Source organism: Argopecten irradians, chromosome 11 (assembly GCF_041381155.1).
Source record: "Argopecten irradians isolate NY chromosome 11, Ai_NY, whole genome shotgun sequence".
Classification (NCBI taxonomy): Eukaryota; Metazoa; Mollusca; class Bivalvia; order Pectinida; family Pectinidae; genus Argopecten; species Argopecten irradians.
The window spans coordinates 13,340,064-13,362,090 of NC_091144.1; the positions used below are offsets into that span (position 1 = coordinate 13,340,064).

A 22,027-nucleotide genomic window follows, 5' to 3' on the forward strand; every position below is an offset into this window, starting at 1 on the left:
GCATATTATCCATAGATATTTTTTTGTGAAACAATATTGGTCGCATTTCATTTGGTTTGATGAATATGTCCATGATCAAAGATAAAAATGTCATATTGATTGTTCGTGCAAAAACTTGTCAAAATAAATATTACTGAGTGTACCTTAAACAAATTCGACATAATTAATCGCCGATCGGTATTGTATATTCTTACATAAATTATCACATATTTTGTATCTTAATATTTGAACATAAATTGATCATTAATGATTGTTCAATGGATGTATACTATATTCTAATATATACATGTATGTGTTAAATTCGTAGTGTTATTTCGAAGTATAATGTCATTTTCAACAGTGCCTCTCATTATTGCTAATATTGAATAGTAGTTTTACACGAAGATGATGTTATAAGTTTCTTGTATAACACATACATTTAAAGGCAACTACATGTACGTTTCAGGAACAAATAACTATTGAAACATTGAAATATCAATACCCATGGTCTAAGATGAACTTACAACACCAAACAAATGCGAAATTCCCTTATAAATTTATGTTAACAATTTCTTCAATCAAACTACTATTTTGTTTTTTATTTTTGTATATTCTCATCAAACTAATTTAACATTGCATTTTAATCCGTAAGTGTTTGCTTTAATACATATACTGTATAAACATATGATAATTATAACTTTAAAACATTCTAAAATACCTTTGACAGATATAGTACAACCAAATATTAAACATTGCAAACTGTAGATATTGCATGATGTGTATTTATATAGAAAGACGATACATCATTTTACCATTTTGCATCGCAAGTTAATATGCATTGTTATCGGACTTAGAAGGATTGTAGTAATACTTTGATTGTCGGACTACAAAATGAAGAAGGCAATAATAGCAAAAACATTAGTTGCAGCTGGGTTTTCTTTGAGCACAATTTATTAATTGTAAGTACATGCATGTACATACATCATCTTAATTGATTTATTCATTGAGACAGATAACATTGAAGGTTTGTTAAAATATTGAAATGAAATATTCATTTATTTTAATTCTTAGAATCTATTCATTATGAATTGCAAATATCTTTAATATAATGAACACTATTTAAAGGCAAGCCTTTAATGAGAAAAAGTGTTATCGATTCATGCATAATTTTTTTTTACCTGAAACTGACATTAAGAAATTTTAACTTAAAATTAACCAGGAATTGATCAAACTTTCATTTGAAATTTACCAGAATTAAATCGAGGTCATCTTCATGTCGACAGTAATTTGATTGGTCTTTTACATGAATTTGAATTTTTATTTATATGTGAAATACAGTCCAATTTCAGAGTAAGTTCGTGTCCGATTAATAACATGATATTGACCATTTAGATCGTGTCAGATCATTTTGATAGGTTGGTCACCAGATATATATTTGACAATGTCGCAGTATGATCCATTTCAGGTTAGATCGCTTTTCTGTGTTTATCTTTCATATTTTATACAAACGTTGCAATCTTGATGGTGTTCCAACTGTATTGCATGTAGATGACATCAGTAATGATAATGTCAAGTGAAAATGTTTAAACGTTTATAACTAAGAGTTTTTATGTACTTATTATGCCCCTCCGTAGAGTGTTAACCTACTTCAATTACTACTGACTGACATTGTATAATGGCTACAATGGCGACCAGGACTTTGTTGTTCACTCGATTTACTTAATCGCTTGGTAAGGAAAAGCTTAATTTCCTGTCAATACCTTTGATATTCTCTCTGTAAAATAGGCAAATGGGTAATCATGAAATATTTCAGAAGGTTATAAAATTTTATGAAACTTGTAAAATTATTTTATTGGAAAACTTTTCGTTAAGCTCTGGTTAGCCTAACCATCGTTTGCGCAATGGGTTCTCCTGATGCGATCGAATCATTTTGCCGTATACAAATCTACGATGGCCAACAAGAGCCTGACAAAATGATATGGAAAAACTATAACGCTTTTCATCACGGTACAGTCTTTTTCACATCTTTTTGTACCATGATATGGTACCAAAACATGTGACAGTGCGTTACAGAAAGATTATAAACATCTCTGTAAAATCCAGATTACATTAAAATGTTTATCTACCAATAGCCAAAATCAGCTGGCAAAAAGATGTGAAAGCTAATTCCTTTTCATATGTTGTTGTACACTAATGGTACAAAAAGATATGAAAGCATGATACATAAACATGTGAAACGACATACCTTTCACATCTTTCTGTACCATCGGTGGTAGAAAAAAACCATATAAAAGGGTCTGAGCTTTCACATCTTTTTGTCTCATTAGTGCTACAAAAATACGTGAAATCGTGGCGCACAAAGATGTGAAAGGAACATTGGAATGTTGCTACAATGTATCAAACACCATGACCAGAGCTGACCCCGAATAGCAGCCGTTTGATTAGCCTGTTACAATAAACGTAAAACGTCGTTAAGCACGTCTGAGGTCAAACAAAAACACAACAATTTTGATATATTTTCGGATGTAACTTAGGGCTTACAGTCGTTAAAAAATCCCGATATAATGTGGTCATTATATTCTATGCATAAACAAATGAAACATGGTTCCCAACATTATCATATTTGTAAAATTGTTTTACCGTGTTTTACCATGAAGATGTGTACAATTCAACTTTTGACAACTTTATCAGGAAGTCATTTGTCAAACTCAGTAATCTAACTCGCCTTTTACATGTTTCTGTACCATAGCTGTTTTCGGCTGCTATTTTGGTACAGAAAGATATAAAAGTGACTGCTCACATAAATTCTCCTTTCATATCTTTGTGCACCATGCTTCATAAGTTTTTGTACCATTTATGGTAAACAAAAATGTGAAAAATCGGTACTATGATAAAAAGCGGTACCGTTTTTTCATGTCTATTTGCTAGGCTCTTGCCGGCAATCGTACAAATCTCATGTTAGATAATTAATGCAAAGTAATTCTGCTTTCATGCATATGCATATTCATACTTCTTGAATGATATGCACATAAGTTATGGAATATTGTCAGTGTGATTTAATATATTTAAGTATTGCATTAATCACAGTTACCATGTTACGGCATGGCACGGTATATGACTAATTTCAACATTTAAAAATTATGTCAGGTACGGATGAAAAAGCTGACGTTTGACTTTTTTAGGTTTCTAGTGTCGTTTTAAATCAGAACTTTTGGCTGCACGATTTCTCTCACTCTTAAAGTATCTATCCATGCACTGTCTTTTTGTTACATTTCAACAACAAACCCCCTAACCGCTTTTTATGTGGAAAATTTTATCTATATAAGTGAATGGCGAATGTTAGCGGTTATCCCATATTTCGTCTCTGATTTTCATTTTTGCTATGATTTTGTCGATTCAGTGCAAAATCTGTTATTGTTAAAACATTGTTGTAATTAATTCGTCGTAATTAATTGTTATACCTTAAACCTTCCATAGAAACGGAAAACAAGAATGTCAAAAAGATATAATAAAAATGGCAATGTTAAAAGAATATATCTACTTTTCTCTTGATCATAAAAATTACCATTAAATTATCCAAATATATATATATATATTAAACAACATGTTATAGATAGATATACAAAAACAATGTTATATAACACATGTTTCTTTACATAGGCTATATAGTATCGTGTACTTAGTAGTAACTAGATATAGTTGTATTTGTTTTGTGTTGATAAAGGGGTCGATCGCCTCGAAAACTGGACAAATTATTTGTCCGTACTTTAAATATACGATAGTATGTAACATTTAGCTTTTATATATTTATTTAATACATTTATATTCTAACCTTTCATTATCAAACTATTTTGATATAGAGAATGCATGCTTCGGAAACATTTAAAAACAATTTACATTTCGATTCATTAATTGCAGAAAATGTGGCCAATGGGAACATTGGACACGTTAGATATTGAAAAGGTAACAACATAAGAATATCACGTGGTTTCAATGCAAAAAACACCTTATGTTAGCAATTATTATATATATAATTACCCAGGTGAGAGTTTGAACAGAAGGACCCCGCTTCTTTCTTATTCAATATTGTATTAGTACATTGAAGGTATGAAGGCAAAAAAAGGTCAAAACCGTACATAATAAGTTAGTTTCCGTTATAATTGACGACATTCTAAATTCTGACCAGTACATGGCGCTTTAAAAATACCAAAACGCCAAATGTGTACTTGATTACACACACGTTAAAGGGTAAGTGTTTAATTGTTAGCGTCACGATCCTTTACCTATAGCTTACCTCCTCGGGTATAGACAGTAATATAAATAGATAGGTAACCAATGGCCACAAACACAACACTGACAGATTTAAATGCTGTCTATCCGTGTACTCGTCTAGGGCAAGTGTTAGTTTAGCCAGATTTGATAAGATATACGAATATACGAAATGGATTATTTCATCATACTGATTCTATTTGCTTTGGTTAGAGGTAAGGTCTAAACAATAATTTGTTTATAATATTTCTCACATTAAAACACGTTTAAAATTGTGTAGTTTCTATCACCACACTCACTCGTCCTTATTTTTAAACTTCAAGTTTAAATATACTTTCCTCTATGGAATCCCAACTGTTATTCATATTCAATCTAATCCAATAAATCCTTCATTGGCCGATTCAATTTATATTTGAACTATTGGAATATCAATCAGCAAAATCAACTATCCATTTATTCATTACGTTATTCATTAGTGCATTTGTATTGTTACATTGGTTTATTTCTTTATTTGTGTAAGGTTTGACAAAGTGAAAAACTGTTCAATGCCCACTGTATAAAAAATACATATATTCTATTATTCAATGTTAAATCTTAATGCTCGGACTAAAATTCTACCAGAAAAATATATTCATTTCCGAAATACGTCAATTGGCGTATCCTGATTAAATTTGTCATATAAATGTCTCGGAAAATCATGTATGTTTTCCTGTCGTTTTTATAAAAGTATTCTTATGGCATTTCGGTAATAACACCATTCAAATAATTCAAAAAAGCGTAGGCAATTACAACTGGCGTCCCACGATCAAAAGTTGATCTTTTATTCATTAAACGGTGTCGGTGTCAAAAGAAAGATAGATAATATATTTGTACTGTTTAATATTCGAGAACTGTTATATATGCTATTCAATTTGAATATAAACTTTATTTTATCCTCTTTCAATGTATTGATATACATAACACATAGGTTGTAATAAAGTTGACTAATATAAAAAAGAATGTCTCTGTACATGTAGGTTTAGGGAATCGTGTTATGTTGGTCATGAATATCACTTCTTTTCATTTGACTATATTTGTGTACAATATATCGTGAGCTGTCATTGAAACAGGTCACGGTCCGTAAACATTTAAAGTTTAGAGCGTCAACACTAGAACTTCCCTCACCGGGACCATCTAATACTGATTACTCACCACTTATACGGACATATTAGTAATGCTATGGTCACAACTCCTTCCGAATAGGCTTAGAAAGTATTCCCGGCATGATTTTAGCCCATTCTGGCCCAGTTTCCGGCCGGGCACCAGACATGTCCTACCGGTGGCCGGCCGGCCCCCAGGGCTCTCAGGCAGCATCGGGGAGGTGCCAAAGAGTTTTAACTCGAAGTTAAAATTTCTTCGGTGTCTTAAATCTAAAAGAAAAAGATATTTCGTTTTATTTCGGAAAATTAATCTTATTTGATATAATTATGAATGCTATATCGCCTACTGAAGGTATGAACATGATATGGACATATGGTAATACTTTGGTCACAACCCCTTCCGATTAGGCTTAGGATCTACTCCCGGCATGATTTTTAGCTATTTTTGCTTAGTCCCCAGCCGGACACCAGACATGTCCTGCCGGCGGTCGGGGCTCTCAAGCAGCATCTGGAAGGTGCCCGAAGAGTTTTAACTCGAAGTTAAAATCTCCTCGGTGTCCCGTAGATTTTCATAACCGGTCACATTTCCTTAAGTATCGTCCGATATATCCGGTCGGGAATCGAGCAGTAATCACACCGCCCGACATCCAGCGCGTGCGTTAATGTTGTCCGTATAATAATAAAATACTCGGGCGATATTAGCACGATGTACAGTGAATAGGCCGGTTATCGCCCGGACCGGATGATCGATTAATATATAAGATGTTCGCTCGGTATTCACTGCCTCGTCAGCCACCTAAAAATTCTCTTTGGAAACAGACGCCGTACGATAACTGCACGGCCTCATTTTTATATAAATGAAGTGTGACATTTTTTTTGACCGGTGTTGTCCGATGTCGGAAAAATAGCCAAAGCCAGCGGTGTACTATCGGCCGATCATTGTGACCATAGCATTAGATACTTCAGATATATGCTTATTGTGATTGAGGTCTTTAACTGTTCACAAGTCTCATCAATTCTGTCTGTCCAAGTTAAGATAACATTTCTACAGTTATACATTTTCAACCTTGTCTTTCGATATTGAATAATACTACTGTCACTATTTGCTTTAAAATTATTTGATTTGAATTGCATAAATTATGACTAACATTCGCAGCAAATACTGAGTTAGTAAATGAGTAATCTACAGGAATACAGTATAATGCATAACATTTCGTAAACATTAAACAATGAAGTGTTGGTTTTAGACTGTCTAGACTCAAAAGCCTACCTTTGTACGCTACGTTATGCTGTTTGATTTCATATATACGTCACAATGTTTTGTTTCAGACTCCCTGACTGACATATGTACGTTACATTACAATGTTTTGTTTCAGACCCTCTGACTGATATGTGTACGTTATATTACAATGTTTTGTTTCAGACTCCCTAACTAATATGTGTACGTTATATCACCATGTTTTGTTTCAGACTCCCTGCCTAACATGTATACGTTAGATTACAAAGTTTTGTTCCTGACTCCTTGACTGACATGTGAACGTTATATTACAATGTTTTGTTTCAGACTCTCTGACTGATATGTATACGTTAGATTACAATGTTTTGTTTCAGACTCCCAGTATGACATGTGTACGTTAGATTACAATGTTTTGTTCCTGACTCCTTGACTGACATCTGCACGTTATATTACAATGTTTTGTTTCAGACTCCCTGACTAACATGTGTACGTTATATTACAATGTTTTGTTTCAGACTCCCTGACTGACATGTGTACGTTATATCACAATGTTTTGTTTTGTGCCTCACATGTGTACGTTATATTACAATGTTTTGTTTCAGACCCCATGACTGACATGTGTACGTTATATTACAATGTTTTGTTTCAGACTCCATGACTGACATGTGTACGTTATATTACAATGTTTTGTTTCAGACTCCCTGACTGACATGTGTACGTTATATTACAATGTTTTGTTTCAGACTCCCTGACTGACATGTGTACGTTATATTACAATGTTTTGTTTCAGGCCCCATGACTGACATGTGTACGTTATATTACAATGTTTTGTTTCAGGCTCCATGACTGACAAGTGTACGTTATATCACAATGTTTTGTTTCAGACTCTCTGACTGACATGTGTACGTTATATAACAATGTTTTGTTTCAGACTCCCTGACTGACATGTGTACGTTATATTACAATGTTTTGTTTCAGACTCCCTGACTGACATGTGTACGTTATATCACAATGGTTTTTTCAGCCCCATGACTGACAAGTGTACGTTATATTACAATGTTTTGTTTCAGACCCTTGACTGACATGTGTACGTTATATTACAATGTTTTGTTTCAGACTCCTTGACTGACATGTGTACGTTATATTACAATGTTATTTTCAGACTCATTGACTGACATGTGTACGTTATATTACAATGTTTTGTTTCAGACTCCCTGACTGACATGTGTACGTTATATACAATTTGTTTCAGACCCTCATTGTACGTTATATACAATGTTTTGTTTCAGACTCCCTGACTGACATGTGTACGTTATATACAATGTTTTGTTTCAGACTCCCTGACTGACATGTGTACGTTTATATACAATGTTCTGTTTCAGACTCCTGCTGACATTACTGTTAGACGTTATATTACAATGTTTTGTTTCAGACTCCCCTGACTGAATGTGTACGTTATATTACAATGTTTTGTTTCAGACTCCTTGACTGACATGTGTACGTTATATTACAATGTTTTGTTTCAGACTCCCTGACTGACATGTGTACGTTATATCACAATGTTTTGTTTCAGGCCCCATGACTGACAAGTGTACGTTATATAACAATGTTTTGTTTCAGGCCTCATGACTGACAAGTGTACGTTATATATACAATGTTTTGTTTCAGACTCCCTGACTGACATGTGTACGTTATATAACAATGTTTTGTTTCAGACTCCTTGACTGACATGTGTACGTTATATTACAATAATTTGTTTCAGACTCCCTGACTGACATGTGTACGTTATATTACAATGTTTTGTTTCAGACTCCCTGACTGACATGTGTACGTTATATAACAATGTTTTGTTTCAGACTCCCTGACTGACATGTGTACGTTATATTACAATGTTTTGTTTCAGGCCCCATGACTGACATGTGTACGTTATATTACAATGTTTTGTTTCAGGCCCCATGACTGACATGTGTACGTTATATTACAATGTTTTGTTTCAGACTCCCTGACTGACATGTGTACGTTATATTACAATGTTTTGTTTCAGACTCCCTGACTGACATGTGTACGTTATATTACAATGTTTTGTTTCAGACTCCCTGACTGACATGTGTACGTTATATTACAATGTTTTGTTTCAGACTCCCTGACTGACATGTGTACGTTATATTACAATGTTTTGTTTCAGACTCCCTGACTGACATGTGTACGTTATATTACAATGTTTTGTTTCAGACTCCCTGACTGACATGTGTACGTTATATTACAATGTTTTGTTTCAGACTCCCTGACTGACATGTGTACGTTATATTACAATGTTTTTGTTTCAGACTCCCTGACTGACATGTGTACGTTATATTACAATGTTTGTTTCAGACTCCCTGACTGACATGTGTACGCTATACTACAATGTTTTGTTTCAGACTCCCTGCTGAATTGTGTCTCCTCGAGTACTATAGCTATACTACTACTAATTGTATGTTAGGATGCTGTGGTGGATCCCTACTATGACCAGTGTACTGCTGTAGTTCTCTGAGTAAGTTTTCCAATTGCATGAAACAGAACTTTTAAAATGACTTGTTTCAGACTCCCTGATTGACATGTGTGTACATGTATATAACAATGTTTTGTTTCAGACTCCCTGACTAACATGTGTATGTTATATAAACAATGTTTTGTTTCAGACTCCCTGACTGACATGTGTGTATGTTATATACAATGTTTTGTTTCAGACTCTCTGACTGACATGTGTACGTTATATAACAATGTTTTGTTTCAGACTCCCTGACTGACATGTGTACGTTATATTACAATGTTTTGTTTCAGACTCCCTGACTGACATGTGTACGTTATATTACAATGTTTTGTTTCAGACTCCCTGACTGACATGTGTACGTTATATATTACAATGTTTTGTTTCAGACTCCTTGACTGACATGTGTAAGTTATATTACAATAATTTGTTTCAGACTCCCTGACTGACATGTGTACGTTATATCACAATGGTTTTTTCAGACTCTCTGACTGACATGTGTACGTTATATAACAATGTTTTGTGTCAGACTCCTTGACTGACATGTGTACGTTATATTACAATGTTTTGTTTCAGACTCCCTGACTGACATGTGTACGTTATATTACAATGTTTTGTTTCAGACTCCCTGACTGACATGTGTACGTTATATTACAATGTTTTGTTTCAGACTCCCTGACTGACATGTGTACGTTATATTAACAATGTTTTGTTTCAGGACCCTTGACTGACATGTGTTCGTTATATTACAATGTTTTGTTTCAGACTCCCTGACTGACATGTGTACGTTATATTACAATGTTTTGTTTCAGACTCCCTGACTGACATGTGTACGTTATATTACAATGTTTTGTTTCAGACTCCCTGACTGACATGTGTACGTTATATTACAATGTTTTGTTTCAGACTCCCTGACTGACATGTGTACGTTATATTACAATGTTTTGTTTCAGACTCCCTGACTGACATGTGTACGTTATATCACAATGGTTTTTTCAGACTCTCTGACTGACATGTGTACGTTATATTACAATGTTTTGTTTCAGACTCCCTGACTGACATGTGTACGTTATATTACAATGTTTTGTTTCAGACTCCCTGACTGACATGTGTACGTTATATTACAATGTTTTGTTTCAGACTCCCTGACTGACATGTGTACGTTATATTACAATGTTTTGTTTCAGACTCCATGACTGACATGTGTACGTTATATTACAATGTTTTGTTTCAGACTCCCTGACTGACATGTGTACGTTATATTACAATGTTTTGTTTCAGACTCCCTGACTGACATGTGTACGTTATATAACAATGTTTTGTTTCAGACTCCTTGACTGACATGTGTACGTTATATTACAATGTTTTGTTTCAGACTCCCTGACTGACATGTGTTCGTTATATTACAATGTTTTGTTTCAGACTCCCTGACTGACATGTGTACGTTATATTACAATGTTTTGTTTCAGACTCCCTGACTGACATGTGTACGTTATATCACAATGTTTTGTTTCAGACTCCCTGACTGACATGTGTACGTTATATTACAATGTTTTGTTTCAGACTCCCTGACTGACATGTGTACGTTATATTAACAATGTTTTGTTTCAGACTCCCTGACTGACATGTGTACGTTATATAACAATGTTTTGTTTCAGACTCTCTGACTGACATGTGTACGTTATATTACAATGTTTTGTTTCAGACTCCTTGACTGACATGTGTACGTTATATTACAATGTATTTTTCAGACTCATTGACTGACATGTGTACGTTATATTACAATGTTTTGTTTCAGACTCTCTGACTGACATGTGTACGTTATATAACAATGTTTTGTTTCAGACTCCCTGACTGACATGTGTACGTTATATTACAATGTTTTGTTTCAGACTCCTGACTGACATGTGTACGTTATATCACAATGTTTTGTTTCAGACTCCCTGACTGACATGTGTACGTTATATTAACAATGTTTTGTTTCAGACTCCTTGACTGACATGTGTACGTTATATTACAATGTTTTGTTTCAGCTCCCTGACTGACATGTGTACGTTATATTACAATGTTTTGTTTCAGACCCCTTGACTGATATGTGTACGTTATATCACGATGTTTTGTTTCAGACTCTCTGACTGACATGCGTACGTTATATAACAATGTTTGGTTTCAGACTCCCTGACTGACATGTGTACGTTATATTACAATGTTTTGTTTCAGACTCCCCTGACTGACATGTGTACGTTATATATACAATGTTTTGTTTCAGACTCCTTGACTGACATGTGTACGTTATATTACAATGTTTTGTTTCAGATCCCTGACTGGCATGTGTACGTTATATCACAATGTTTTTTTCAGACTCCTTGACTGACATGTGTACGTTATATTACAATGTTTTGTTTCAGACTCCCTGACTGACATGTGTACGTTATATTACAATGTTTTGTTTCAGACTCCATGACTGACAAGTGTACGTTATATTACAATGTTTTGTTTCAGACTCCCTGACTGATATGTGTACGTTTATATTACAATGTTTTGTTTCAGACTCCCTGACTGACATGTGTACGTTATATTACAATGTTTTGTTTCAGACCCCATGACTGACATGTGTACGTTATATATTACAATGTTTTGTTTCAGACCCCATGACTGACATGTGTACGTTATATTACAATGTTTTGTTTCAGACTCCCTGACTGACATGTGTACGTTATATTACAATGTTTTGTTTCAGGCCCCATGACTGACAAGTGTACGTTATATAACAATGTTTTGTTTCAGACTCCTTGACTGACATGTGTACGTTATATTACAATGTTTTGTTTCAGACTCCCTGACTGACATGTGTACGTTATATTACAATGTTTTGTTTCAGACTCCTCTGACTGACATGTGTACGTTATATTACAATGTTTTGTTTCAGACTCCCTGACTGACATGTGTACGTTATATTACAATGTTTTGTTTCAGACTCCCTGACTGACATGTGTACGTTATATTACAATGTTTTGTTTCAGACTCCCTGACTGACATGTGTACGTTATATTACAATGTTTTGTTTCAGACTCTCTGACTGACATGTGTAGTGTACGTTATATTACAATGTTTTGTTTCAGACCCCCTGACTGACATGTGTACGTTATATTACAATGTTTTGTTTCAGACTCCCTGACTGACATGTGTACGTTATATTACAATGTTTTGTTTCAGACTCCCTGACTGACATGTGTACGTTATATTACAATGTTTTGTTTCAGACTCTCTGACTGATATGTGTATGTTATATAACAATGTTTTGTTTCAGACTCCCTGACTGACATGTGTACGTTATATTACAATGTTTTGTTTCAGACTCCCTGCCTAACATGTGTACGTTATATTACAATGTTTTGTTTCAGACTCCCTGACTGACATGTGTACGTTATATTACAATGTTTTGTTTCAGACTCCCTGACTGATGTGTGTTATATTACAATGTTTTGTTTCAGACTCCTGACTGACATGTGTACGTTATATAACAATGTTTTTGTTTCAGACTCCCTGACTGACATGTGTACGTTATATTACAATGTTTTGTTTCAGACTCCCTGACTGACATGTGTACGTTATATAACAATGTTTTGTTTCAGACTCTCTGACTGACATGTGTACGTTATATTACAATGTTTTGTTTCAGACTCCTGACTGACATGTGTACGTTATATAACAATGTTTTGTTTCAGACTCCCTGACTGACATGTGTACGTTATATTACAATGTTTTGTTTCAGACTCCTGACTGACATGTGTACGTTATATTACACAATGTTTTTGTTTCAGACTCTCTGACTGACATGTGTACGTTATATTACAATGTTTTGTTTCAGACTCCCTGACTGACATGTGTACGTTATATTACAATGTTTTTGTTTCAGACTCCCTGACTGACATGTGTACGTTATATTACAATGTTTTGTTTCAGACTCCCTGACTGACATGTGTACGTTATATTACAATGTTTTGTTTCAGACTCTCCATGACTGACAAGTGTACGTTATATTACAATGTTTTGTTTCAGACTCCCTGACTGACATGTGTACGTTATATTACAATGTTTTGTTTCAGACTCCCTGACTGACATGTGTACGTTATATTACAATGTTTTGTTTCAGACTCCCTGACTGACATGTGTACGTTATATTACAATGTTTTGTTTCAGACTCCCTGACTGACATGTGTACGTTATATAACAATGTTTTGTTTCAGACTCTCTGACTGACATGTGTACGTTATATTACAATGTTTTGTTTCAGACTCCCTGACTGACATGTGTACGTTATATTACAATGTTTTGTTTCAGACTCCCTGACTGACATGTGTACGTTATATATTATACAATGTTTTGTTTCAGACTCCCTGACTGACATGTGTACGTTATATTACAATGTTTTGTTTCAGACCCCTGACTGACATGTGTACGTTATATTAACAATGTTTTGTATTACAGATTGTTTCTGACCCCTGACTGACATGTGTACGTTATATTACAATGTTTTGTTTCAGACTCCCTGACTGACATGTGTACGTTATATTACAATGTTTTGTTTCAGACTCTCTGACTGACATGTGTACGTTATATTACAATGTTTTGTTTCAGACTCCCTGACTGACATGTGTACGTTATATTACAATGTTTTGTTTCAGACTCCCTGACTGACATGTGTACGTTATATTACAATGTTTTTGTTTCAGACTCCCTGACTGACATGTGTACGTTATATTACAATGTTTTGTTTCAGACTCCCTGATTGACATGTGTATGTTACATTGTATATACAATGTTCTGTTTCAGACTCCCTGCCTAACATATGTACGTTACATTACAATGTTTTGTTTCAGACTCCCTGACTGACATGTGTACGTTATATTACAATGTTTTGTTTCAGACTCCCTGACTGACATGTGTACGTTATATAACAATGTTTTGTTTCAGACTCCTTGACTGACATGTGTACGTTATATTACAATGTTTTGTTTCAGACTCCCCTGACTGACATGTGTACGTTATATACACAATGTTTTGTTTCAGACTCCCTGACTGACATGTGTACGTTATATAACAATGTTTTGTTTCAGACTCCCTGACTGACATGTGTACGTTATATTACAATGTTTTGTTTCAGACTCCCTGACTGACATGTGTACGTTATATTACAATGTTTTGTTTCAGACCCCTGACTGACATGTGTACGTTATATTACAATGTTTTGTTTCAGGACTCCCTGACTGACATGTGTACGTTATATTACAATGTTTTGTTTCAGACTCCCTGACTGACATGTGTACGTTATATTACAATGTTTTGTTTTCAGACTCTGACTGACATGTGTACGTTATATACAATGTTTTGTTTCAGACTCCCTGAATATGTGTATGTTATATACAATGTTTTGTTTCAGACTCCCTGACTGACATGTGTACGTTATATTACAATGTTTTGTTTCAGACCCCATGACTGACATGTGTACGTTATATTACAATGTTTTGTTTCAGACTCCCTGACTGACATGTGTACGTTATATACAATGTTTTGTTTCAGACTCCCTGACTGATATGTGTGTTTATATAACAATGTTTTGTTTCAGACTCCCTGACTGACATGTGTACGTTATATAACAATGTTTTGTTTCAGACTCCCTGACTAACATATGTACGTTACATTACAATGTTTTGTTTCAGACTCCCTGACTGATATGTGTACGTTATATCACAATGTTTTGTTTCAGACTCCCTCAGACTGACTGTGTTGATATGATGTGTACGTTATATAACAATGTTTTGTTTCAGACTCTCTGACTGACATGTGTACGTTATATTACAATGTTTGTTTCAGACTCCTTGACTGACATGTGTACGTTATATTACAATGTTTGTTTCAGACTCCTCTGACTGACATGTGTACGTTATATACAATGTTTTGTTTCAGACTCTCTGACTGACATGTGTACGTTATATAACAATGTTTTGTTTCAGACTCCTTGACTGACATGTGTACGTTATATTACAATGTTTTGTTTCAGACTCCCTGACTGACATGTGTACGTTATATTACAATGTTTTGTTTACTACATAATGTTTTGTTTACTGCATGTGTACGTTTACAATGTTTTGTTTCAGCCGAACTGACAGTGTAGTTATATACAATGTTTTGTTTCAGACTCCCTGACTGACATGTGTACGTTATATTACAATGTTTTGTTTCAGACTCCCTGACTGACATGTGTACGTTATATTACAATGTTTTGTTTCAGACTCCCTGACTGACATGTGTACGTTATATATAACAATGTTTTGTTTCAGACTCCCTGACTGACATGTGTGTCGTTATATATACAATGTTTTGTTTCAGACTCCTGACTGACATGTGTATGTTATATACAATGTTTTGTTTCAGGCTCCCATGACTGACATGTGTACGTTATATTACAATGTTTTGTTTCAGACTCCCTGACTGACATGTGTAGTTATATAACAATGTTTTGTTTCAGACTCTCCTGACTGACATGTGTATGTTATATAACAATGTTTTGTTTCAGACTCCCATGACTGACATATGTGTACGTTTTATATTATAATGTTTTGTTTCAGACTCCCTGACTGACATGTGTACGTTATATTACAATGTTTTGTTTCAGACTCTCTGACTGACATGTGTACGTTATATTACAATGTTTTGTTTCAGACTCCCTGACTGACATGTGTACGTTATATTACTAACAATGTTTTGTTTCAGACTCCTTGACTGACATGTGTAAGTTATATTACAATAATCTGTTTCAGACTCCCTGACTGACATGTGTACGTTATATTACAATGTTTTGTTTCAGACTCCCTGACTGACATGTGTACGTTATATTACAATGTTTTGTTTCAGACTCCCTGACTGACATGTGTACGTTATATTACAATGTTTTGTTTCAGACTCTCTGACTGATATGTGTATGTTATATAACAATGTTTTGTTTCAGACTCTCTGACTGACATGTGTACGTTATTATTACAATGTTTTGTTTCAGAGACCTCTGACATGTGTATGTTATATAACAATGTTTTGTTTTCAGACTTCCTGACCTTGACTGACATGTGTACGTTATATTACAATGTTTTGTTTCAGGCCCCATGACTGACAAGTGTACGTTATATTACAATGTTTTGTTTCAGATCTGACTCCCATGACTGACATGTGTACGTTATATAACAATGTTTTGTTTCAGACTCCCTGACTGACATGTGTATGTTATATAACAATGTTTTGTTTCAGACTCCCTGACTGACATGTGTACGTTATATCACAATGTTTTGTTTCAGACTCTCTGACTGACATGTGTACGTTATATAACAATGTTTTGTTTCAGACTCCTTGACTGACATGTGTACGTTATATTACAATGTTTTGTTTCAGACTCCATGACTGACATGTGTACGTTATATTACAATGTTTTGTTTCAGACTCTCTGACTGACATGTGTACACGTTATATTCACAATGTTTTGTTTCAGACTCCTGACTGACATGTGTACGTTATATACAATGTTTTGTTTCAGACTCACTGACTGACATGTGTACGTTATATTACAATGTTTTGTTTCAGACTCCCTTGACTGACATGTGTACGTTATATCACAATGTTTTGTTTCAGACTCCCTGACTGACATGTGTACGTTATATATACAATGTTTTGTTTCAGACTCCCTGACTGACATGTGTACGTTATATAACAATGTTTTGTTTCAGACTCCCTGACTGACATGTGTACGTTATATTACAATGTTTTGTTTCAGACTCCCTGACTGACATGTGTACGTTATATAACAATGTTTTGTTTCAGACTCTCTGACTGATATGTGTACGTTATATCACAATGTTTTGTTTCAGACTCTCTGACTGACATGTGTACGTTATATTACAATGTTTTGTTTCAGGCCCCATGACTGACATGTGTACGTTATATTACAATGTTTTGTTTCAGGCCCCATGACTGACAAGTGTACGTTATATTACAACGTTTTGTTTCAGACTCCCTGACTGACATGTGTACGTTATATAACAATGTTTTGTTTCAGACTCTCTGACTGACATGTGTACGTTATATTACAATGTTTTGTTTCAGGCCCCATGACTGACAAGTGTACGTTATATTACAATGTTTTGTTTCAGACTCCCTGACTGACATGTGTACGTTATACTACAATGTTTTGTTTCAGACTCTCTGACTGACATGTGTATGTTATATTACAATGTTTTGTTTCAGACTCCCTGACTGACAAGTGTACGTTATATTACAATGTTTTGTTTCAGACTCCCTGACTGACATGTGTACGTTATACTACAATGTTTTGTTTCAGACTCTCTGACTGACATGTGTATGTTATATTACAATGTTTTGTTTCAGGCCCCATGACTGACAAGTGTACGTTATATTACAATGTTTTGTTTCAGGCCCCATGACTGACAAGTGTACGTTATATTACAATGTTTTGTTTCATTCAGATTCCCTGACCGACATGTGTACGCTATACTACATTTGTTTCAGACTCCCTAGCTGAATTGTGTCTCTCCTCGAGTCGCTATAGCTACTATAGTTACTATACCTACTGTAGTGGAGGATGCTGTGGTGGATACTACTATGACCAGTACTGCTGTAGTTCTCTGGAGTAAGTTTTCCAATTGCATGGAAACAGAACTTTTAAAATGACTTTAATCAATAAAACAATAAGCTAGAATTTGTAAATTCAAAATACTTTCTGTTGTCCAATTTAGTATTGTTTCATCTTAAAATAATTCATTTGCTGCGATGAATTAATGAATACATTTTACTAGAAACACTCTACTCCACCGATATTCTTATTAACACTTTATATACATTAAGATATACTGAAAATGGCATATCAATATTACACTGAACATGGATTATAATATCAACAACAGGTCTTCATAAGACTTTAAGTGTTTTTTAATATTTTTGTTTTAAATATCGACGTTATACAACATTTTGTGTTTGACATAATATCCACAATGATGAAGAATGCGTTTTATTTTGTTTGTTTGTATCACCAGTTTCATAGGAGGACAAAGATAGACTAAACCTAATGCCCAATCCTATTGATATTTCAATATTCTTTTGTCAATATAACATTTGGAAATTGAAGTTGGAAATTTAAAAAAATGTTTTTCAAAGAAAACACACAACTCAAATGTGTATAAATGTGATCCAGTTTCAAATCCGATCCAGGGTGTCAACACAGAACTAAATGCGATATATGTATTTTCCCGAATTAACCTACCATTGTACAATGGTGCACACAGGTTTGTCAAACATTCCTTAAGTATAACCTTCTCGGAATTAATACATTTACAAGGATGTAAAAGCATCACAATAATATCGTGAAAACCTGTGTAATGTTTTATGGTTATTTTCCGTACCATTCAATAATAATGGTGTCTTAATTTTAATGATTATTATGTACACATCCTAAACAATGTTCAGATAAACCTTCATTAGCGACCGCCTCTGTATGCAGACCAATAGATAACACCACATTTTAAAGTCTTTATAGGGCAAAGTTTGACTCAAGTTCAATTTTCCTCGTCCTATGGATGCTTTACATATATGTATTTGACTGTAATGTCTTTTTATTGACGATATTAATACACGTATTATATAAGCATTATGACTGAACTTTGCGCATACTCATATATATTTTTCGTTTATCTGTATAAAAAAGTATCTGTTTTGACAATATAGACGAATCCAAAGGAATTATTAAACATTATGAACTCTGAAAGGTTTTTGTTAGCACTTTATTTTTTGGCTTTTGATGCTTATACGTATTTATCTCTTATAAATTGCGGTGGATGTAGTAGATAAACAACCATTAAGGATATTGTTTTTGATGTTTTCCCTAATGCCGTGAACCACGGAATGTATGCTATATGTAAATTTTGATATTAATACCCCCTAAATTATAAACAGCACATATTACATGCATCGTAACATATGTTGACATGCACGATATTTTGATATTTAATGCAAATATACATACTACATAATTAATGTAATTTATAATTCATAGCTTTAAAGCTAAAGCAGGATATTGAAATGATTTACATTGGAGCAAATATTCAATTAGCATAATTATTTTTCAAATGTCAGTGTACAACTACCAAGATACGAAAGATATGCAAATTATACTAAAACTTTTCACAACGTATACGCAGTATTCACATTAATATACCTTGTTGTAAGTTATTTTAAAATGACTTCTCAGATATGTTTCATTTCACATACAGAAATATTACATATAATAGAATAGTTTAAAAATTATGTGATGTTAATAGACTATCTAGCTTAATTACAACACTTACAATTTAACTTGAATTGCTTTTTTATATTCGTTTACAATATCGTATGAATATATATTTTATTGATCCAAAAAGCTAACTGTTAATTAATAAACAATAGTTGGGAAATAGTTATGAAACGATATTCAGACTTTTTATTGCAACTTTGTTTGTAAATGCCTGAAACTTTCTCTTCATTACATTTGTAAATCATAAAGAAAACAAATATTACGCCGGATTTAATTGACTGGTACTGTCGCGTGATGATTTCACAGAAAAAAATCCCTCCTAATTTTTAAAACTTTACATGATTGTGTATAACAGATTGAGATTTAAGAATTAACTCGGGTATGTTTTGTTATGGGGCTAATATAACACATATGTAACACAAAATAACAGTTTACTTATAACGCATTAGCAATTCCTGTAAGGACAATCAAAGGTTGATGTGTGTTTTATGTCAGCTGATTTAAAGTTAATCCAACAGCGGGTATTGTGCTACTCAATTTGGTGTATATACCTAATGGCAATTATATATATTGTTGTCCTGTTAATCTGTTTCAGAGTTGGAACTATAGCTGGCATAGTGATAGGCTGTATATTTGCCCTGGCCATTATAATTGTCGTTGTGATTTGCATCTGCGCCCAGTGTAATAAGAAAAAGACAGGCGTAGTGGTCAGTACCAACAGAAATACGAACCCACAACCACAGAATACAGTGGCATTTGGTAGGTAGATCTGCAGAACATCATAAACATTTTAGTATGTATAAAATTAAACAGTTGTTTGTTGTCCTGTATCACAACCAAAATTTATCTAATGAAAACACTAAAACAAATATATATATATAATTATGTTATTATGACAAAAGAAAATCAAACAACATTAAAGAAGATGATAAGTCGTCGTCACGGCGTAAGTTATACACATTTCTACAGCAATCGTATCCAACGTCTTACCGTTTAATTGGTTACATAATAATTCATATGATGTTAATATGGCTCTTGCCTCGAATTATGAAAATCACTTGCTGGTTGAAATTTAGATTTGACCTCATTATCATATTTGGAGATACATAGAACTGTTATTATTTCACTTGTTTCTGTACAGTCTTAAATCAATTACTTACACATGTTAACTATATCAAGCACAGTTTACTTTCACGAATTTAGCGGTGATCAAAGTCTATTCGCGAAGGCTAGTTTTCGCGAATAGATATCAATTCATTCATAACGAATTTTTTTTAACTAATTCTTATATATTTTATACATTTTTTTTATATTTTCTGTTTCGCCAAAGTTCCTCTACACGGACTTTTCTGAAATTTAATAGCCGCATCAAACTATGTTTACAGAAGCCTTCCAGTAATTTTAAGTAAACATCTGACAAAAAATGGTTGGTTATTTGTGTTTGATTTACAGTTTCGACATCTACGTATAACACACAGCCGGTAGGTTATGTGCAGCCTCCTCCAGCTTACCCTCCACCGAACCAGCTGTACGGACCGTCAGCATACCCCCCGGGCACCAGTGACCCAGCTTACCCCCCACCTAACACAGCGCCACCCGCATACCCAGGCACACCCCAGAAAAACTAAATGGTCGAGCGACCTTAGGCGTTTGGATGTTCCTAGATGTCTGACCTGCATTTTTATAATATATGGAGCTAAATCATAATACCTATTTTTATGCGGTTTTATTGCCAAGTAATTAGCATACTAATGGTCTACATCAACCGGTCTGGCGAATGTAGTGCGATGTCATCTTCATTTCGTTCGACACATAGCACTACTTAGAGTAGAGTGGGTCATATACGTCCGGCCTACCAATTCAGTGCCATTACACATTCAGAAATACTAATTTATTTTCATCTTGCAGCTGATACACCTATTTCATTATCATTAATAAGAACATTGTTCAACAATTATGTTTAACGATATATCTCCGTGATCAAAGTTGTTTTAATGTTTTTATGGTTTTGTTTTTCGTTCTCGTTTTCTACTTATTCATACTAACACATATTTGACAATGTGCTTATTGACGGTTCCTTTATATAGGATGAACTAGCTTAAAACCTTTGTTCCATATCCACAATCAGCATTTATCGTATATATCTACATAAATCGTTAATACTATATTTGGATTTTAAACAGCTCATGTTTCTCTTGAATGTATGACGGGTCATTTTATAGACATAATTTGATTTATTGCTCTTATTGTTTTTGTTTCAATTCTTTATTACATTAAACACTTTACATATTAACTGAAATCTGAGATTTTGTCTCTTTTCTTTCCTTTCTTCCTTTCTCCTTTTAACGCAAAAAAAAAAAAAAAAAAAAAAAAAATAAGAAAATAAAAAAATAATAAAATAAAATCATCCAGATAAAATACCATAAGATATTATTCAGGTTTGATCGTTTTTACATATTTGAAATCATTCTAATCTTCAGTATTAAAGGTTTAAAACAGAAATACACAATAGTAGCATT

At 33.8% G+C, this 22,027-nt stretch overlaps 1 protein-coding gene across 1 annotated transcript; it reads left to right on the forward strand.

The window, feature by feature from the left end:
- The first annotated feature begins 4,327 nt into the window (after nucleotides 1–4,327).
- On the forward strand, nucleotides 4,328–21,807 carry LOC138334785 (uncharacterized). The gene is made up of 4 exons (XM_069283512.1): nucleotides 4,328–4,463; nucleotides 17,732–17,852; nucleotides 20,104–20,267; nucleotides 20,961–21,807. Exons 1-4 carry the CDS (start codon nucleotides 4,421–4,423, stop codon nucleotides 21,134–21,136), a joined length of 504 nt encoding a protein of 167 aa, XP_069139613.1. The 5' UTR covers nucleotides 4,328–4,420; the 3' UTR covers nucleotides 21,137–21,807.
- Nucleotides 21,808–22,027: the final 220 nt, after the last annotated feature.

Excerpts from the sequence above, each read along its gene's own strand:
- LOC138334785 (XM_069283512.1), top strand. The coding sequence starts at position 4,421 with ATGGATTATTTCATCATACTGATTCTATTTGCTTTGGTTAGAG. Across the intron at positions 4,464-17,731 it reads TCTATTTGCTTTGGTTAGAG|ACTCCCTAGCTGAATTGTGT; the intron begins GTAAGGTCTAAA and ends CATTTGTTTCAG. Across the intron at positions 17,853-20,103 it reads TACTGCTGTAGTTCTCTGGA|AGTTGGAACTATAGCTGGCA; the intron begins GTAAGTTTTCCA and ends AATCTGTTTCAG.